The 20,701-nt window shown below is 43.1% G+C and overlaps 1 protein-coding gene across 2 annotated transcripts in view; it reads left to right on the forward strand.

The window, feature by feature from the left end:
• Positions 1-20,701, forward strand: part of LMBR1 (limb development membrane protein 1) — a 150,487-nt gene that overhangs the window by 78,542 nt on the left and 51,244 nt on the right. Inside the window, exons 6-9 of one of the 2 annotated variants that reach the window (XM_083189008.1) lie at positions 9,715-9,841; positions 11,247-11,315; positions 14,311-14,375; positions 18,904-18,963. In XM_083189008.1, the coding sequence (XP_083045134.1) occupies positions 9,715-9,841; positions 11,247-11,315; positions 14,311-14,375; positions 18,904-18,963 (321 nt within the window). The remainder of the gene's footprint in view (positions 1-9,714; positions 9,842-11,246; positions 11,316-14,310; positions 14,376-18,903; positions 18,964-20,701) is intronic. The other variant, XM_083189009.1, reaches the window with a different exon arrangement.

The raw sequence follows: 20,701 nt of genomic DNA on the forward strand, positions 1-20,701 counted from the left end.
ATAAAGTGTGGCAAGCGCAGCGAGCCCAAAGCATGTCGAGGAGACATAGATATGCATCCGCTTGCCATGCTTCGGGCTCACTGCCCTCGCCACACAATAAAATTACCTCCACGCCCACATGGATAATGGGGGTATGACGTGGATAGTGGGGATATGATTGTGTTGTGTGTGTGTGTGATGCATTAATACTTACCCTCAATGATATTCCCGGCGCCAGTGTTACCCTCCTCCGGCACTCCGTCCCCGGCAGCAGCTATGTTAGCGTAGTGCTGCTGGGGGAGCAGGGAAAACATGTGATGCTCCCCCAGTGGCAGTACGCTGACTGACCAGTACGTTGAATGACGTACATTGCTACCACTCGCCCCCACTGGCTTTATCTCCCTCTGCTCGCCCGCCGCCCTTAAGCCCAACGAACAGTCAGTAACTATAAACCCACCGCCATTCACATATTGGCAGGGCGCCCCGCTAGGCTACGCTAACAACGGCTAATACAGAAGTACATAAAAAAAAATTGGTCTGTTCTCAAAAGGGTTACATTTCTTTGAATCAGCAGCCGTAATGTGAGCGGATCTCACATAATCTGTAATTTATGTGTGTAGCTTGGGTATCAGTACTAACAGTACAATACTTTGCAGTGCTAATATGGTTTGTATACGGTTAATATGTTCTCTGGTTCAGTGGTAAATTCACTAAGAGTTATGGAAGATGGGATGTTGCCCATAGCAACAAATGAGATTCTACTTTTTATTTATTTAGCACTTTCTAGAAGATAATAGATAGCATCTGATTGGTTGCTATGGGCAACATCCCATCTTTAGTAGAACCCCCCTCTTAGTAATTGTACCCCTCAGTGTCTGTGTTCCAAAGTAATAGGACCAAATAAGACATGTTTTTTAGTCACCACTAGAGGGCAGTTCTGAGCCGCATTACAGACATTTGGATTCTCCAGTTTTTACTATGGTTAAAAGAAACTGCAATAATCCATCTGACTTATGATCCAATTTAGAAAAGATTTATGCTTCTGGAATATTCAGCTCCTTGGTGTATAGCTGTGAGTTAAAATAATACAAATTTTAACAAATTAGGAGACTGCTGCCAGTCCTCTCCCGTTTTTGGTCTGATCAAACTGCAGATTTTTGGCTGCGGGTGTCACCGTGATGTCAGCCGCAGTCTTAACTGCTCATCTTCCCAAAGGGTGAGCTGGCCTCGTAATATTATACTATAAAAGTTCCTCATTCTCTGTATTATAAGATTGGGTCTCATTATAACCATCTTAATAACTAAATCACTGCTTATGACACTTTTTTTTTTGGCAATGCAAATATGTCTTCAATTAATTATTACTAACAATTCCCAGCAAACTCGGGTGTGGTATGACGCTTAGACAGTCGGAATTCTGACCACCATGAGTCTGACATCGGAATCCTGACTGGCAGGACCGACAGTGGGGCGAGCACTATGAAGCCCCTTTCACCTCGCTTGGCTGCGCTCGCCACAGGTTCTATTCTCCCTCTGAGGGTCGTGGACCCCAACGAAGGAGAATAGCCCTTGTAAATCGATATTCTGACTGTAGGGCTTTTAACAGTTGGGATTCCGATGTTGGCCTACTGACTGTCGTAATCCCGACTGTTGGAGTGTCGTCTTGCACCCGCAAACTCATGGTGAGAACTATATATATCTTATAGAAGAGTGATAACTGTACTTAGCATTTAGTTTATATTGAAAAATGGGGACTTTTTTTTCAGATTTTTCATTACCGAAATTTGGAGCCTTGAGCCGTTCTGCACAAATCACATTTTATCTGTGATTTATAATTACAGACTAGTTGTATGTTACTTTGAGCAGAGAAACTTCATAGAGCAGGTCTGTAAAACAACACGTCCCAGCATACCCTGTCATAGTTTTTACTTACCCAAATAACAATGTAGAGCCACAAATTGGACAGGCTTGAAATAGAAGCTTCAAATCCCAAACCCCATCATTGGCTTTTCTTAAGATTCTTATTAATGGTTAATCCAGGCATGTCCAAACTATGGCCCTCCAGCTGTTGTTAAACTACAGGTCCCATCATGCCTTGCCACAGTTTTGCTATTAGGGGATACTAAAACTATGGCAAGGCATGCTGGGATGTGTAGTTTCACAACAGCTGGAGGGCCACAGTTTTGACATGCCTGGGTTAATTGAATAAATATATTTTAGGCTGTGTTTAACAGGTTGCACTCTTCCAAACGGATTTTGCTAAATGTTTTCAGTGTATGTGGATATAACTACCTATTACACGGAGACAACTTCATCTGCAAGCTCTTTTCCGATTCCTACAGTATAAGCCAGGCATGTCCAAACTATGGCCCTCCAGCTGCTGTGAAACTACAAGTCCCATCATGCCTTGCCACAGTTTTGCTATTAGGGGATACTAAAACTATGGCAAGGCATGCTGGGATGTGTAGTTTCACAACAGCTGGAGGGCCGCAGTTTGGACATGCCTGCTATAAGCAATTGCGTTCTGTTTAGTCTCCGAGGCTACCAAAGTAGATGGCCTTATTGCATAGCTGATTTGGGCTGGAGTAGCAATACAATATAGTAATAGAATTGTGCATTTTATCACCTGCTAAACGCTACATACACATACTTTATCCCCGATAGAGAGATCTATATCCTGATACTGATTGTGGATGTGATAGGAATACTGCAGAACACTAAAATGTAGGGCTGCTGTTTGAGAGGCACTAATGACACTTTAACATTGTGTGCCTTTGTGGAAAATAATCCGACATGGCAGGACGACGGCATCAATGAGAATAGAGTCCTTTTGACCTGACAGCTGAACATGCAGACTAATATTACTCTGAGCTCAGAGCATTTATTGAATTGCCAGCTAAAGCAACAGAGACAGGTGATGAACTTGTCTATTTGCTCTCGGTTCTTGCCTTAGAATAACGAGCACCTGCCCTTTATTTTCATATTCCTATTCAGAGCTTACATTTATCTTCTCTAGATGACGGGAAATGTCTTGCAGTCCAAACTGCTTGCTGAGCAAACCTTCCCCTGATGTTACTGAGAGACCTCTTTTTGTAAAAGGGAAACAATGGGCGAGATATTTATTTTTCAATGTGCCATGAATTGAGAGATTTTTTTTCCCAGGCTTTCTGGATGGGCGGAGTCATAATGTATAAAGTCCTGTTTACATACTTTACAACGGGTCAAGATGTGTCAGCCGCGCGCTGTTCCAGCACCGCTCACCATGGATACACATGACATTATTGTTAGGAATTCGTAGAGTCACGTGGAATCTTAACTCCTCTTGATCTAGTTACCTCTACTAAGCTTCCTGTTTCTCATTTTTGAAACTTTTTACAAAAGTAGATGGTGGGGGACAACACTTTACCCTCTGCACTCTCATTTTGCATCTCATGTAGTTTCATTCTAACCGTAAGAGAAAAGACTGTGTGGCTTTCTGTGTGGCTTATTTATTGAACACTATTGCCATCTCGACAGGAAATAATTTGCAATAGCCTAAATTACTGATGCCACATAAAGTGAACTGCAACGCTGTAATGTACCTGTTGTGAAAATGATGCATTGTTAGGCTGATTTTTTCATAAGCAGTTAAACCCATGACGAAGTACTGTAGGTAGAACCGAAAAAAGTAATGGATGCTAATCGCTAGTTCCCGCCTGTCATTTCCTCATCAAGCACTGTTGTGCAAATTTGAAGAGGGAGGGGGGGAATTGAGGTAAATCTAAAATAATAGTAACAATTTGGGGCTAATTGAATTTCCCACTAGACTTCATTCACACAAAATACCACTAGCAAACAAGTGTATACCTCCCCTAAAAACTGTTGATCACCTTTTAATAGTCAGCGATAATTCTGAGATAATCTCATAGTATTCAGCACAGTTTTAAAAGTGTTTGTTATGTTTTATATTGCTTTATTGGGTACTTTTCAGGGCACCAACTGCCATTCCAAATGGACTCACTGGCAGTTGGTGTTTCTCCCCTATTTGAATTTTGAACTTTGCTGCAGACCCCCCACTTAGATTTTGTCTAATGTGTTTAAGGACAACTTAAATTTTTTTTATGGTTAATAATCACTATATAAAGTATGTCATGTGTAAAGCCCCATATACACGGGGGCGATAGAGGATAAAATCGGTGGAAATATTGGAGTGCTCACCAGCGATAAATCGCCGGGTGTGTGCTCCCGTTTTTAGCCCCTTTATGATCGCTGCTCCTGCGACCATCTGATTACCTCTGCTGCTCCCCCGGCAGAGGTTCCCTTTCATCAGCACCCATCTCTGGTCACTGATGAAAAGGAGAAACTGAGCAATATATTGCAGAGCAATATATCTCCCCCGTGTGTACGAGGCTTTAGTCCTTTGTTACTTTCTAACGATCTACTATCGGCTAAATCCAAAGGCCTCTTCTCTATCCTCATCCAGCTCGATCTGTCGGCTGCCTTTGACACTGTTGACCACCCTCTCCTGCTCAACACCCTCCGCTCCTTTGGCATCACTGGCACGGTCTTCTCCTGGTTCACCTCATACCTCTCTGATCGCTCCTTCTCCGTCTCCACTCCGAGCTCCTCCTCTCCTTCTACCCCGCAGCCAGTCGGTGTTCCCCAAGGGTCAGTCCTTGGCCCTCTCCTCTTCTCCCTCTACACCACCTCTCTGGGCACCCTCATCAGCTCCTATGGTTTTCATTACCACCTTTATGCTGATGATACCCTAATATATCTCTCCTCCCCCGACCTATCCCCATCACTCCTGTCCAAGGTCTCCGAATGCCTCACGGCCATCTCAGCCTGGATGACCCAACGCTTCCTGAAACTAAACATGGCTAAAACTGAACTTCTAATCTTCAATCCCCCAAATATCCCCTCTTCTCCCACTATCTCCATCAGCATTGGTGAAACAGAGATCACCTCCACCGACCAAACGCGCTGCCTCGGTGTCATCATTGACTCCTCCCTCTCTTTCACCCCCCACATTCGTGCTCTCTCACAGTCTTGCCGCTTTCACCTACGCATCTCACGCATCAGACCATTCCTCTCCACTGACGCGACCAAAATTCTCATTCACTCTCTTGTCATCTCCCGCCTTGACTACTGCAACATCCTTCTCTCTGGGCTACCTCTCACCCGCCTCGCACCTCTCCAATCCATTCTTAACGCTGCTGCTGGGCTCATCTTTCTCTCCCGCCGCTCTACCTCCGCCTCCCCCCCTCTGTCTGTCTCTTCACTGGCTCCCCATTCCCTTCCGAGTTCTCTTTAAACTCCTCACCACCACCTACAAGGCTCTCTCCTCCCCCACCGCTCCTTACCTCTCTTCACTGATCTCTATCCACACTCCCTCCCGTCCTCTTCGCTCCATCGCTGACCGCCGACTGACCTCTCACCTAATCACCTCCTCCCACTCCTGTGTCCAAGACTTCTCTCGCGCTGCCCCCCTGCACTGGAAAAACCTCCCACCACCCATCAGGCTTTCTGATTCCCTTACCTCCTTCAAGCGCTCCCTCAAAACCCACTTTTTTCGACTAGCCTATCCCTCCTCCTAACCTTTTTTGATCCTCCTATCCTGCCTCCGTTCCCACCCGTTCTTACTTTCCTATTTTTCGTTCGTCCACCCACCTCCTTTTAGTATGTTAACCCTTATAAGTAGGGTCCTCCTTCCTCACGTACTCACCCTACCTCTTTACCTCACCTGTGCTCCTGTCCTGTTCTTCCCTTCCTTAACTTCATCCTCAGTCTCCTCGACAATTTTGACACCTACTTATGAACTGATGCTGATTTTAGTTCTACCTGCTATACCCCAATTTATACTGTATTTTTCAACACACCCTGTACGTTACCTTGTAATTAGTTTTTTGTTTTCTATGTATGGCGCTGCGGACACTTTATGGCGCCTTATAAATAAACGTACTACTACTACTTCTAGGGTAAAACAATCTTTTACACGTATGAAATTAAAAGTTATGGTTTAAATAACTAGAACAGGTTACCCAAACCACACAGCAGGGGATTTTGTTCCTCTCTCTCGTCACTTGAATAGCTTATTCAACCTCATAATAAAATCCTTCTAACCAGAATACACATGTAGACTTCTCTTTATCTAGATGTATCTTTAATTGCATAACTAAACATCTCCCAGCTTCCACATGCAGTAAGTAAAATCAATTGCAGGCAGGTGTCTATAATAGGGTTGTTAACCTCATCAAGAATTTCCGCTGACTTCAAAACTCTATGTCTGAAGGTCGAGTGCTTGGATATGTAACCAAAGATAGTGTTAACGGTCTAATTTATGGAAGCCTGTCTGGGTTTAATTTGGTCTTTTTCTATGCTTCTGATGCTGCTCAGTCCTGTATCAACATGATATCAACCTTCTTGTCTGTACAGATCTGCTGTCTTGGTAAGATGTAAGGTTTTATTCTACAATTTCCTCTCCGGAGTTCCATTATGCCATGATACTTGGGACTGAACTGTTGCACACACACCTGAGGTCTGTCAAGGTTCTTGGATTTGTCACTTTGCCAAATTCAATCAAATTCCAATCTGTGCCTGTTTCTTGTGCTGAATTCCTGCAGATATCTGATGTGCTCAGTACAGGTCATGCTTCACTATAATGGGCCCTACACATGGACAGATTTGTGCCAGAGATTCTTAATGGGAGATTCAGCATGAGAGATTTAAAATCTCTCACCTAGGGTGGGATGTTTTAAAAAAAATGCAGTAAAAATCCTGTTTTTAGGGCTTTTTACGGCATTTTTAAATGCATGCCCCCCCCCCACCACCACCACCACCACCAAAAAAAAACATATATATGCATTGGTAGTATAGCGTCCCCCCCCCCCAAAAAAAAACAACATATAAGCATTGGTGGTATAGCGTCACCCCCCAAAAAAACATATATAAGTGTTGGTGGTAGTGTGTTCCCCCCAAACATATTGAAGCATTGGTGGCACCAAAAAAAATAAAAACCGTAACCAGCGGGGCCGTTATTAAAAGCCCTTTTAGGCTTACCTTTTGCACACTCGTTTTAAATTATGGTTAATAAGTAAAATTGGTAAACTATTACGTGTGAGGCATTTCATTGTCTTCCCGCTTAGTTCTCTGCATGAGTTCAACAACCAATCCAGTGGCTCATTTGGACAATAATGCCTACATATAGGCAGAAGTATTTTGGCTCTCCGTTTGGGCTTAAGGGGCCCATACACCAGCAGGGGGCTCAATTCCCTGACCCACCAGCACTGCCATTCCACAAACCGGATTCGCTGATTGGTGGGCAGCGATGATTAGCAAACCATCTGAGAATCAGGGATATTAAGCATGTTGAAAAGTCCTGATTTTCGCAATCCCCGCCGGGATTGTCGAATCAGGATTTTTACGCACGTTTAATATCCCCGTTACCCCGATGCAAGCATTGGCGGATTGCCCCAATACAAATATTATTTTAGCCCAATGATGGCAGCCATTTTGGTTTGCTGAAGCTTATTATGTTTGTTTAAAAGGCCTGCTAATATGTGATGACAGACAGGGATCTCTTTGATTAATTACATTTATTGAATTGACTACTCATATTAACAGGGGAAGTCAATTATTTTTTGGCTGCTCTATGAGCAGTACTCAATTGTGGGGGTGAGCGGAGGCCATGGTCCTCCCACGTCTATACAGAACAGACGGGGGAGGGGTTTGTTAACGATGCTCAGGAGATTGCATTGTTAATGAAATTCAGTGTACACACTAGACGAGAAAGTAAAAACTGGCCCTTACGACTAATGTGTGGCCCTTGTGAAAGTTAGATGTCTGCCTAAAGTGCCCCCCCCCCCCCCCCCCCAAGTGTATCATGTTGCATATAACTGGGTTAGTCAATTGTTTTTCTTTTTATGTCTGCATATGTCTTTTGGTTGGTATATGGTTCTATAGCTCCTTACAAATGCTGGTTATATTTAAAATGAAAATCAAAAGCTAAAACAATGTGTTATGTAAAAACTCCTATACTTTATCAGCTGGTAAATGTAAGAGGTTATGAAATAAAACCCCCCTTTTTTATTACACATTCATCAGTGTGATAGGTAAGGTCAGGGGTGGCCAACCTCCGTCCTCGAGAGCTACTAACAGTTCATGTTTACACGCCATCAGCGCCTCTGTGTCGGTTATGAAAGAACGCACACATTTAATGTTGAATGTAATGGTGCATACACACTGTACAATTTTTTTGACAAATTTCGTTCACTTTGGCCCTTTTGAACGATTGGTCAAAATATCTTTCAGTGTGTACACTGTTACATAGTTACATAGTAGGTAAGGCTGAAAAAAGACTTGCGTCCATCTAGTTCAACCTGGTATAGATATCCATTGCTGATTTGGTAGGTTCTGGTATTTTACAGACAAATTATATTTCTTATTTGTACCCATGGATGTTTTTCTCCAGTAAATGTTTGTCCAACTTTGCCTTGAACGCATTTAATGAGCCAGCCGTTACCACCTCTCTGGGAAGAGAGTTCCAGAGTAAGACACTGATGACCAATTTCCATTGAACCCAGTGTCCTGGACAAAAGATGTTGATGAAAGAGGAAAGATATGAAAATTGAGCTGCATGCACAGTTTACGAACAACCTTGTTGAACAACTGGCGGGTATGCGCATCATCATTCGTCACATTCACACTGAAAGATATTTTGACCAATATCTTTCAGAAGAGCCAAAATGAACAAAATTGGTCAAAAAAATTGTACAGTGTGTATGCACCTTAATAGTTTAGTCTTGACTACACCTGTGCGCCAGCTAGGTGGTATGGAAAACGTGACCTGTTAGTAGCTTTCGAGGACACAGTGTTTAGTGTATCTTGCTCTCCTCTTAACTTTAAATAGATTCAACAACATGATTTTATTGGTATCATTTTACACTGCAGTCCACTTGCGAATACACCTTGCTCCTCCATAGTATTACTAAATGTGATACATTGTATATTATTGAGTTTCAGGTCTAATCACGATATTCCCATATGAATGCCTTGTGATGGCAAGTCGACTTGAAAGGAGTACTGTGCTTTTTGTTTTCATTATACACTGCTTACAGTAGTTTATGGTCTTGTGCCCATAAATTTCACAAGTGACAGTTTTCCAGCATTCTATAAAGCCTGCACTATAATTTCTGTCCACATGAGGGCTCCGCAGTCATTACAGATACGTGCAGAATGCCACTTGCTAAAGCAGCATTTAAATCCGATTACCTCACCATACCTGTGCAACGCCTGGTCTTGGCGTCATGCCACATTTTGGCAGCCTGCCAGTGTATTCCATTCGCTTGATTGGAATCGCAGATACAATTTGCTAATCCACTTTCTCGGCCTCGAGATTCAGAAATGCAATCCATCTTTTAAAAATGGCTTTGCTTTACTATGACGTTATCAGGCAAGTTTATTTTTTGACTGAATATTGGAATCAATAAGGTCTGTATTTTATTTTCAAATTAGTCATCTAATTTTTTTTTATTTTTTTTTATCTGTGATGAAACATGGTCCCAGGCATCCCAGACAGTAGATGTTTAACACAAGAAGTGCAAGCCCATAGTTTATAAGCAGTAAAAGTATGTAGTTTTGCTCTGTCCAGCATCATTTGTACGAAGAGACCACAAGGTTCTTGCAGTGATTTCGCTTCTCACATCAGGTATAAGTGAGTTCTAGGATTGATGCATTTCAATTTTTTTTTTCTGATAGGGAATCAAAGCTCGCATATTGGAGACAGTGGTCATGCTTATTCTTCTGGCACTGCTTATCTTTGGTATTGTGTGGGTGGCATCTGCTCTGATTGACAACAGTCCTGCAAGCATGGAGTCATTATATGGTACGTATGTGTTGTAATACACCGTCCAGGTCTGGTTGGCTCTTCTAGGACAGGCATAGCTGGAACCTTTAGATTTAGTTATGAACGGTTTCTTCTCCAGAAATTTCTGCCAGAAGTTCACTGACTGATGAGCAAGTAGAGGTGGGATTTACTGACCAATGACTTGCTGAGTTTATGCACTATGCATAATGTTGATACTTCTGCATGAGTAGTAAAAATGACTACAAATTGCATTATTCAGATGAAGGATTACAGGTTGCATTCAGTCAATGGGATGTCGGGTGGGATGTTTTTGCCTGTTTAGTGGCTGATTTTAAATTGTAAAATGCTCTGCGAGCTGCATTTGGCGGTGTTACCTGTGATTCTGGGGCTAAAATAAAATAAGCGTATAATAAGATCCCCTTTAGAAAAGTATGAGCAGATTAGAACAGTTAAGTGTCATAAAGTATACCACTGTAATGTTACTCCTATTGATGTTCTTGGAGTAAAATACTACACCCCTGAAGAAGCAATTTGACACGTTGGTCCATACTTTTTAGAGTGGGTTGATCAAATCACAACTTTGTGCCAAAGGGGGGTATTCAAACTCCTGTCGCTAATCCCAACAGGGGAAATAGCGGCAGGGCTCTATTCAATGCTGTTTTCCCCAACAGCATTGAACAGAGATCTCGGCAGAATGGGCTGACTTTACAAGCACAATCGGGAACGGCTGGGAATTGTCCAGCTGCTGGCCGCAGCTCAATGATCTCCGACCGCATTTTGCGGCCACGCTCCCTTTTCGCAGCATGGCAGGCGGGACATTAAATCCCACCTGACGATTCAGCTACAAGCCGGCCGAAAACCGAACAAGGTCACGGCTGTCCAGCCAGTCCGACAATCGTGACCCTGCATTGAATACCCCCCTTTATATGACTTGAAATTACGATGTCATACCGATATATGTTGTGTATAAAAGGGTTTTTTTTGTAACATTTTATTAGGTCTTAATAAATATTTTATTCAATTTTTTTTAAAATGTTCTCAGAGTGACCTCAATCCTCCTCATCACCCTATGAACAAATGAGAAGGTTGATCATCTATTAATTGTTTTTGGGCGCTCCCTAAACAAAACCATTTCCAATTATTATATTACGGTTCTTTTAAAAAAAATATATATACAAGAATCCTCCTCTTCTTATGATAACATGCAGACATCCATTTATTTATCCGTATTACCGGCACAGTGAAACCTATGACTTTTTCAATACAAGCTCACTCAGTAGAATGAAATTAGTACTGTGCCATAACAGGCTTCAATGCTCAAAGTGGCATTTTTGCAGACTTTTGAATGCAATACATGTTTCTAACAGAACGTTATGTTGAAAAAAATGTAGTAATGTTTGTTTGTTTTTCTATCTGTTTTTAGATCTTTGGGAATTTTACCTGCCCTATTTGTACTCCTGTATTTCACTTATGGGATGCCTGTTATTACTCTGTAAGTAATGCCAGTAAAGAAATTTAGTTTTGTTTAAAAGATATGTATACTTTTAAATATTTCCTTCTTAAGCCTTTAGCCCACTAATGCAAAAAGGGGTTCTGCTGTCTAGGAGAAAATGTCTCGCTGTACTAAGCTGGAGGTTATTTATTTTCTAGACTGTGCACTCCTTGCGGGCTGAGAGCTCTGATTTGGATGGCTGTAAATGGATGGTGAACCATCACTGAAGTCCTGATTCAGAGACCCTGGTGTACCGCATGGATGGGAGGGAATGGGGCTCTCATTGAAATGTATTGTATTAATTGCTATCACCTATTTCATTATTTTTAAATTGTAAGAGTGGGATCAAGCCAGCCCCTGGCTAAATGCTGTAGAGATATAAAGGATATTTGTTTGCTATATGTGGTCATATTGCCACACACGTTATGTTACACCTATGTTTAAACTTGATACTATACTTTGGACTCCCACCTGGGAAAACTGATTGGTGGCAACAGAGATGGTCCTTCAATACCTACCTTTCTACTTTACCTTACCTTTACACCTAGGACTTGCATTGTGAGGACTCGTCTCCCTTGCACTGATTTATACAACAAAGGTGACAGAGGTTACTGTCCACACAACAGCAGATTCTATTACCTACATTTTCCTCCTCCAACTTCAGATCTACCTCCCTGTACTCTCACTCACCTGTTCACTGCTCTACAGAAGCACACAGGTGGGAAGCAGAAACAGGTGAGGATCATATGAGATTGGATATATTGTCTGCACATATCACAGACTATGCAATAGGAATTTGTGATTTTCTGTAGAGGACTGGTATACTTATGGACCTTTCATTTACCCAACAATCTGTTTAAGCATCTCGTATTTAACAAAGAATTTGTGTATTTTCTGAGTAATACTTTACGTATTGTCATTACCAGTGGAAAAAAGTTATTTCTGGGACATAATTACAGAATATGATTAACTTTCAAATTGCATCATAGCTATATTCTGGTTCCTAAGATTATAGTAAATATGGTGCTGCTAATAGACATGACTGCACTGTAAGCCTCCCCTCTCTGTGGCAGTCAGCCCACCCTACTACATGAGTATTACAGCGGAGGGCTCTCTCACCATCTCCATCTTTGCTGTGCTTCCTGGCCAACATTGGCTATCTGCTGTCACAGTCTGGTGGCTGGATCGTGGAGGTACCCACCAATTCATGGATCACTGGCACATTCAGAGGAAGTAACAAGGAGTGCAGACAGAGTAGCTGGGGGTGTGTGTGTGCATACTCTCGCTTGGCTTGGGGTGTGTAATAGCAGGTCGACATGCACAAGGTCAATACAAGCAAAAGGATGACGGAAAATGTAAACATGAGTATAACCTGTATTTGGTGGCATCCCCTGACTTCCCTCGAAAGGTACAGAAATTGTAGGTTAGGGAACCAAGGAATCCACATGGATGGTAATGTATGAAAAAGTAAAAAGAACCCCCCCCCCCCAAAGAACTCATGTCGACCATAGACCTGTTGCTTGTGTTGATCTTTTGACCATGTTGGCCATATGCTGTCGACCTACTGACTGTTGTGACCTAGACATTATCTGTCAGCCATCTGAATACCTCTCACTCGTCAACGGGTGTGTGTATAAGAACTAGGGAGAGACACGCTGAAAGAATAATAGCTGCAGCCACCATCTAGGAGCGGAGGCCTTTTACACATTGTAAAACATTGTAAGCACCCATTAGGGTGCTTATACAAGTTATAATCGCATCCCATCGCATTGTATGGCATTGTATGCCATATACAATGACATACAATTTTAAAATTGCATGACATTGGGCAACATCGCGCGATATCGCATCGCATACCATCGCATGCCTTATGGTCTGCGATGCGATGGGCGCCGTGATACTACACAAGTACCAAAAAGTGTATATTGGGCAAAACAAATCCATGTTTAACTCTATTTGCTGCTACTGTGCACCTAAAGCTGCACCATATTGACTCTTTATAAGACTTTATAATCCTCCAAGGTCCCTTCAGTGTAATAGCTAGAAAACCATTGCAGTGTAAATGCGCATTCTAACTGTCACATATGCTGTAAAGTAACCTGTTATTGTAACTGCTTAAATGAAGGGAAAATCAGTGGAACAGTGATTATGGAGCAGGTGCCCTTTTAACCACACAAACATGACATGGCCAAATTAAAAGACCGTTGTATTACATTTACAGGGGAAAAATGAAATCCAAAAAGTAACTATCCATCTGCATGGATTATTTCTGCCATTCTACATTGATAATGTTTCTTTTGACATCTCCAGTTTCCCCCTGGGAAGTAATGTCTGAATGGGCATATGCCTTTTCAGGGGAACTAAGTGACCAACAATGTAATAATAAAACACAATTGATATATACAGTATAAGCAGGTCTAAATAAAGAAAACCTATTTGAAGTATTGACTTTGTGATATACTGATGATATATAAGCCTGATGGGGTCCAAATTGGGTCCTATGTTAGAAAATGTAGCATTGCGGCGGTCGGGATTCCGGCGTCGGTATTTCGGCCATCGGGATTCCGACCGCCAGGATTTTGACCGCATCCCATTTCTTTGGGATCAGTATGAAATCCCGGCGGTTGAAATACTGACGCCGGAATCCCGACTGCCGCAATGCCAACAAGGGGGGACCGTGGATCACCCCCCGTTGCGGGCTCGCTGCGCTCGCCGTGCAGTGGGAACGGTGCCTCGCTACGCTCGGCACACTATTGTATTCTCCCTCTATGGGTGTCGAGATTGCGGCCATCGGGATTTCGCCCGCTGGGATTTTGACCGCATCCCGTTTTTTTGTAAGTGTTTCAACCAACTGTACATGAATTTTACATTTGCTTTAAACAAGGGTTTGGTATTGTATGTTCTAAATTGAATATCATCAATATGTTTTGTTTCAAAATTAGTTCATCCTTTTAAAATAAAGAAATATATAAGCCTAAATATGTTCTCTTTACAGTGTGTACTCCTGTTGGACTTTCCAGAATGTTTGCTGTTATGGGTCAACTTCTGGTGAAACCGACAGTAAGTTTTCATTTGACACCTTTTTTTTAAAAAAATTGACTGCCATTATTTTGTGTGTGTGTGTGTGTGTGTGTGTGTGTGTGTATGTGTATGTATGTGTGTGTGTGTGTATATATGTATATATATATCTATCTATCTATCTATCCTGTGGGAAGGATATTCATTATGTGTGTGTGTGTGTGTGTGTGTGTGTGTGTGTATAGAATGTGCAAAGGCTCTCTGTGGTGGTTTGGAGCACTTGCAGAGGTGCCCTGGGTTGGTGTTGGTGGTCCAGAACCAATCAAAATTAATTATGGTGAATATAACAGGCAAAAACAGTTCTTGTGACTTCCAATATAAAAATATGTATATAAACTGAAGTGAATCATGTTCATCACCACATATTTGGAGCCAATGATGACATATGATCGCAATATCATTATTTTTTTTCTGAAATTCTATGAAACAAACTTTTGACCTATGAGTGCCGTAAAAAATGTTCTGATACTCTAGGGCATGGGTCTTCAAACTGTGGCCCTCCAGATGTTGTGGAACTACATGTCCCAGCATGCCCTGACAGTTTTGGCATGCTCTTAATAGGAAAAAATGTGGCAATGCATGCTGGGGCATGTAGTTTCGCAACATCTGGAGGGCCACAGTTTGAAGACCCATGCTCTAGGGTGCTGTGATTCATAAAGTTTGGGAACGACTTAACCCTTTCATGCATGAATTATGAAGAACCTATAGCAATTTTTTAGAAGTCTTAAGTGCCTATAAAAAAACACAAACAGGTTTTTTAACTATAAAACTGAAGAAGTTATACATTTGTCCACTTGAGAGGACATCATGCATCTGTGTCATAACTAATTGCTTTATTATCATGAAACAGTATTTTAACAATGTAGGTTGTTTTTATTGCAAAAAAGCAAGGTCAAATTAAAAACAATAAATGTCTGATATGGTTCCAATTTGTTCTTCTCATGTTGCTTACTGTATTTTTTTTCTCCAGAAACCTAAAAGCCTTTAAGTTGAAGAAAATCTATTTTTTTACACCTATATATGGATATATTCATCCAGAAACAAAAATGTCCTCTCTATTCTAGCACCCGCCATATTTGAAAACCCATGCAGTTCCTCTTCCCTGCCTGGGGTGTCGCTGTCTGCTGTAGTGCTTCTAGCACAGTGTGGTCTGTATATCAGCACTGAAATGCAAACTAGACCTGTGCTAGAAGCACCATAGCAGACAGCAACACCCCAGGCAGGGAAGAGGAACTGCATGGGTTTTCAAATATGGCGGGTGCTAGAATGAACACTATTAAGGATACATTTACTTAAGTTTCTAAAAATGAAGAGGTGATATTGCCCTTAGCAACCAGTCAGATTCTGTCTATGATTTCTCGATGGCATCATCTTTTCATTTTTAGAAGCTATAGTAAATTTTCCCCTTAGTTTGGTTAATACCTAGAAATGTAGACCTATTCATGAACTGAATTTGACTGATTTTGCATGCAGATGTACTGTGTTTTATGTGTACAAGCTACATCATGGCACCTATTAGCATGTTTTGAATACATAAGCTTTTGGTCAGTGATTTTTGCACACTGAACCTGAATCCAGGGGGTGCCATTGACATGGCCATATGCTTCAGCATAAGTGGTGTCTAAATTGGTCTTCCTCTTTGACATTTCTCCATTGAGCCAGCATTAATCAATGGATACTATGAAATCCAAATGATTGTCATTGGATCCATACATTCGATACAACATTCATGTGTCCTCAGTATAGCAGCCATGTCACATCAAAAAAGTGAAAGAGTACCTGACTGTACCATCTCCTGATTTTGTGTCATTGTGGGTACATCATCATGTACTGATTGATGAGATCCACTCTCCAACATGTGCTTGTTACACTACTCTGTCCCTATCCATATTGTTAGATGTTCTTCATGTCTGGATGAAAGAAGAACCAATAGTAATTGGTATACTAATATTCTCAGCCATTTTGAGCTATTTGTTACTGAGCTGGTGTACCTCCTAAGTTTAGTAGAGATCCAAATAAGAGGATACCATGCATTATTATTGTCAAAAGAGTTTCTATAGTAGATAATGACACTGTAGTGGCCTCTATGCATGAAATGGTTTAATTTAGGACCTTCTAATCTTCCAAACTATTTGATTGGTCCTCAAACTTTTGGTTAAGGTTTTGTATTCAGGGGGAAATCCAAGTCTCATTGATAATCTTTACAGTGTTTGACTACACAGATTTCTGAGATTTCTGTAGGCCATGACCCATAGAGGGCCTATATACCGCTTCAGTGAATGAGATATAGGGGGAAATTTACTAAAGGAAATTTGTAAAAAAATAGGTGTATTTGTATCCAGAAATACACTTCTTTTTGACATTTACTATCCCGAAAATATGGCAATTCGTAGTCGTATTGATGTGCTATCAATACGAATATGAATTGCCGTATTTTCGGGATAGTAAATGTCAAAAATAAGTGTATTTCTGGATACAAATACACCTATTTTTTACAAATTTCCTTTAGTAAATTCCCCCCATAATTGCCAATTTTGTGTGCGGAGTGCCAGTGTTCTGATTAACCACATGACATTCTGACATCACTTTCTGGCATCGCCAAGAATTATATTTTTCCTTTAGGTTTTTACAGCTGATAAGCCTGTTGCTCTTGAATTGTCTCTGCACTGCACTGTAGCTGGATTACAACATGGAAGCAGCCTATTGCCACATTTGTACTGTGTCTGTTTATTGACTGATACCATCAATATGATGTGGATTTTTTTTTTTTTTAATGGACCTTAGATTCAAGAACTTTCACAACCATAATGGATACTTTTATAGTTAGTACTAGATATCTGGGGTTCCAGTCATGACTACTAGAAGTTTATCTTCCCTTTAATTGTCCTCTTGTTGATGAATAGAACTTTGGGGGGCTACATAGCAAGAATCCCCCTCCCATTAGCACTGACAAATAAAAAAATAAAAAAACACACACATTTGCCCCATCATCAAAAAAGAAATAAGCCTGCAGCTGCATTTGTCATTAGATCACTTTGGACGGGGACAGTAAGTGGCAATGTATGATGTCACTTTGCTGTCAGTAGATTCAGCTGAGCATTGGGGGGCGCAGTGCCAGATAAGTTTCACATGAGCCTGGAGTTAGTTTGTGAAGGGCCTTTGCCACTGGGTTGACCATCAATGTGGTGTGAAACACCAGTATTCACTGGATACCTCAAATGTTAAGCATCTCCAGGATGCAGCTGTAGCAGCTGCAGGAAGACATACCTTAGTGCTGGGCCGTGTGTCTTTGTGTAATTTTGTGTGTGTATAATGGGCAATGTGAGCGTGAGACTATAGGGGCAGTGTTATCAAGGCTATGGGTGGGGGCATAAAACAAATAAATAAGGCTGTGGGACAGTGTCTGTGTGCGGGTGAGGTTATGGGGCAGCATCTGTTTGCTGTTAGGGGGTATCATGTGTATGAGGCTAAGGGGGTAGTGTGTGTGTGTGTGTGTGCGCGCGCGCAAGGCTATGGGCCAATGTGCGTGTGCAGCTATGGGGGCAGTGTGCGGCTATGGTGGCTGTGTGCGTGTGCGGCTATGGTGGCTGTGTGCGTGTGCGACTATGGGGCAATGTGCGTGTGCTGCTATGGGGGCAGTGAGCTTGTGCAGCTATGGGTGCAGTGTGGGTGGTTATGGGACAGAATGTACAGCTATGGGGCAACGTGTGCAGCTATAAGGGCAGTTTGTGTGTGCGGCTATGGAGCAGCATGTATGTGTGCCTGTAAGGGCAGCATGCATATGTAGCTATGGGGCAGCATGTGCAGCTATAAGGGCAATGTGTGTGTGGCTATGTGACAGCGTGCATGTGCGGCTGTAGGGGCAGAGTGCATTAGGAAATTGGTCTAGAACCAGCTCAGATTACTGACCCAGGGAGTGCATGCAGACTTCACCTCACAGTTGGTGACAGCTGCCCTGTCTTCCTCAGCCACACATTTCCTCGCTGCTCATCCTCTGATTGCAGCTCTTCCCTTCTTATGGCACATTCCAGGGTCAGCTGCCACTGCCATTGCATGATGTGCGGACTTCAGTAAAAATGGAGGCGGGGCTTTGCCGGCCGTGGGTGGAGGGGCTTAGACAGCAGCACACAAATGGGAGGGCTTACATGCATTTGAGCAATGTTTTGTAAATAGCAGTGCCCCCTCCCTACGGCACTGAGCACTCGCATCCTCTATGTGGCGGCTAATATGACATATAAGCGCCTGAGCCGGCCTAGCGTCCTGATACTGGTGTTACTGGGTGCAGGGGGGATCTGTGGGCCCTGGGGATGGCTTGGGCCCCATAGCAGCTGCACCCTCTGTAGTTACGCCACTGCATGGAAATATGTGCTTTAGAAATGCTTGTCACATGGAATTTCTCATTCCTTACTTTGAAGGTGATAACACTAATATCTCTTTAACCATTGTGTCATAATATTAGGGAGGAGTTGTTATAAAAACACTAAAGTCTGATTATGTTCTTATTTTTCAGTTAAGACTTGTTGAAGTGAAAAAAATGACACTCTGGCAAAAAAAGAAACACAGACAGAAGGTTAATGATATGGGATCTAGAATTAGTAGAAATAATTGAAGTCATACTTGCCTACTTTTGAAAAGCAAAATGAGGGAGATTTTAGATGCTAGCAAAATTCACCGAGCGCAGCGTCGCGCAACATTGAAGGGGTGTGTCATGTATCAACCAAAGGGCGTGTCTAGTGACACATATGGGCGTATCTATTTCCACCCAGGGGTGTGTCCTGCAGTGGCTGGTGAAAAAAATATATGAAGAGCCGCATACCACCAGAGCAAGTATGTATATGGGCAACCTACGAACATGCTATGCCCATTACACAATATGCCACACACTGCAATGCCCATTACAAAGGACTCTATATGACACAATGACACTTAGACGTTAAGTCCCCAGCCACTCACTGAGCCGCAGGCTACTGTGTCAGATACGACTGGATAGCTGCGCCGTCGCTCAGCTATCCTGTCCTCTATGGAGCTGGCAGCTCAGGCTGTCAATCAGCAGCGAACTTGGTCCCGGGATCAGGAGCAATAACACACAGCCTGTCTCCAGGGTTGCCATTAAAGATTTTGGGGCCCCAGACAGAATAAGATGGGCCCCTTACCTACCACCCCATCTACCAGAAATAAAACTAAAAACAACCTTGGTGGATGAATTGAGCATACACACTGAATGGTATTGGTGAACAATATCATTCAGTGACATCACAATACCGATATTAAGTGTTCACACTAGGCATTGCTGTTAAACATATCTCGTGCTTGTATGGGGCTTTACACTGTTCATTTATTAAACAATGATGGGAAAAAAATTCTGTTTACACTGAAAAGCATATTTCTCATTCATATCTATATTATATAATGCAAGGGGGTGTTGGCACAGCGCAGGGAAGCCTAAACTAAGGATTAGTCACAGGGCAGTGAAAGCTGGACTATAGGGGCACAGATCAGGGAGGGCAGGGCAAGGGGGGCACAGGGCATGGAAACCAGGGCTAGGGGGGCATACGCACAGAAAAGGGAAGGCAGGGCTAGGGGGCATAGGGCAAGGAAGGCAGGGCTAGGGGGGCACAGAGAAGGGAAGGCAGGGCTAGGGGGCATAGGGCAAGGAAGGCAGGGCTAGGGGGGCACAGAGAAGGGAAGGCAGGGCTCTGGAGCACAGGGAAGGCAGGGTTAGGGGCACACAGAAGAGAAGGCAGCGCTAGGGGGCACAGGGCAGGGGGTGTTTGGCACAGCGCAGAGAAGCTTAGACTAAGGGTTAGTCACAGGGCAGGGAACGCTGGACTATAGGGGCACAGGGAAGGGAGGATAGGGCAAGGGGGGCATAGAGCAGGGAAAGCAGGGCTAGGGGAGCACAGGGAAGGGAGGGAAGGGCTAGGGGGGCACAGAGCAGGGAAGGCAGGGTTAGGAGGGCACAGAGAAGAGAAGGCAGGGCTAGGGTGCCCAGGGCAGGAAAGGCAGGGTTAGGGGGACACACGCACAGAGAAGGGAAGGAAGGGCTAGGGGAGCACAGGAAAGGGAGGAAAGAGCTAGGGGCACAAGGCAGGGAAGGCAGGGTTAGGGGCATACAGAGAAGAGAAGGCAGGGCTAGGGGGCACAGGGAAGGGAAGGCAGGGCTAGGGGAGCACAGGGAAGGGAGGAAAGGGCTAGGGGGCATAGAGCATGGAAGGCAGGGTTAGGGGGGCCTAGAGAAGAGAAGGCAGGGCTAGGGTGCCCAGGGCAGGGAAGGCAGGGTTAGGGGGACACACGCACAGAGAAGGGAA

Source organism: Crinia signifera, chromosome 5, assembly GCF_055691185.1.
Source record: "Crinia signifera chromosome 5, ASM5569118v1, whole genome shotgun sequence".
Classification (NCBI taxonomy): Eukaryota; Metazoa; Chordata; class Amphibia; order Anura; family Myobatrachidae; genus Crinia; species Crinia signifera.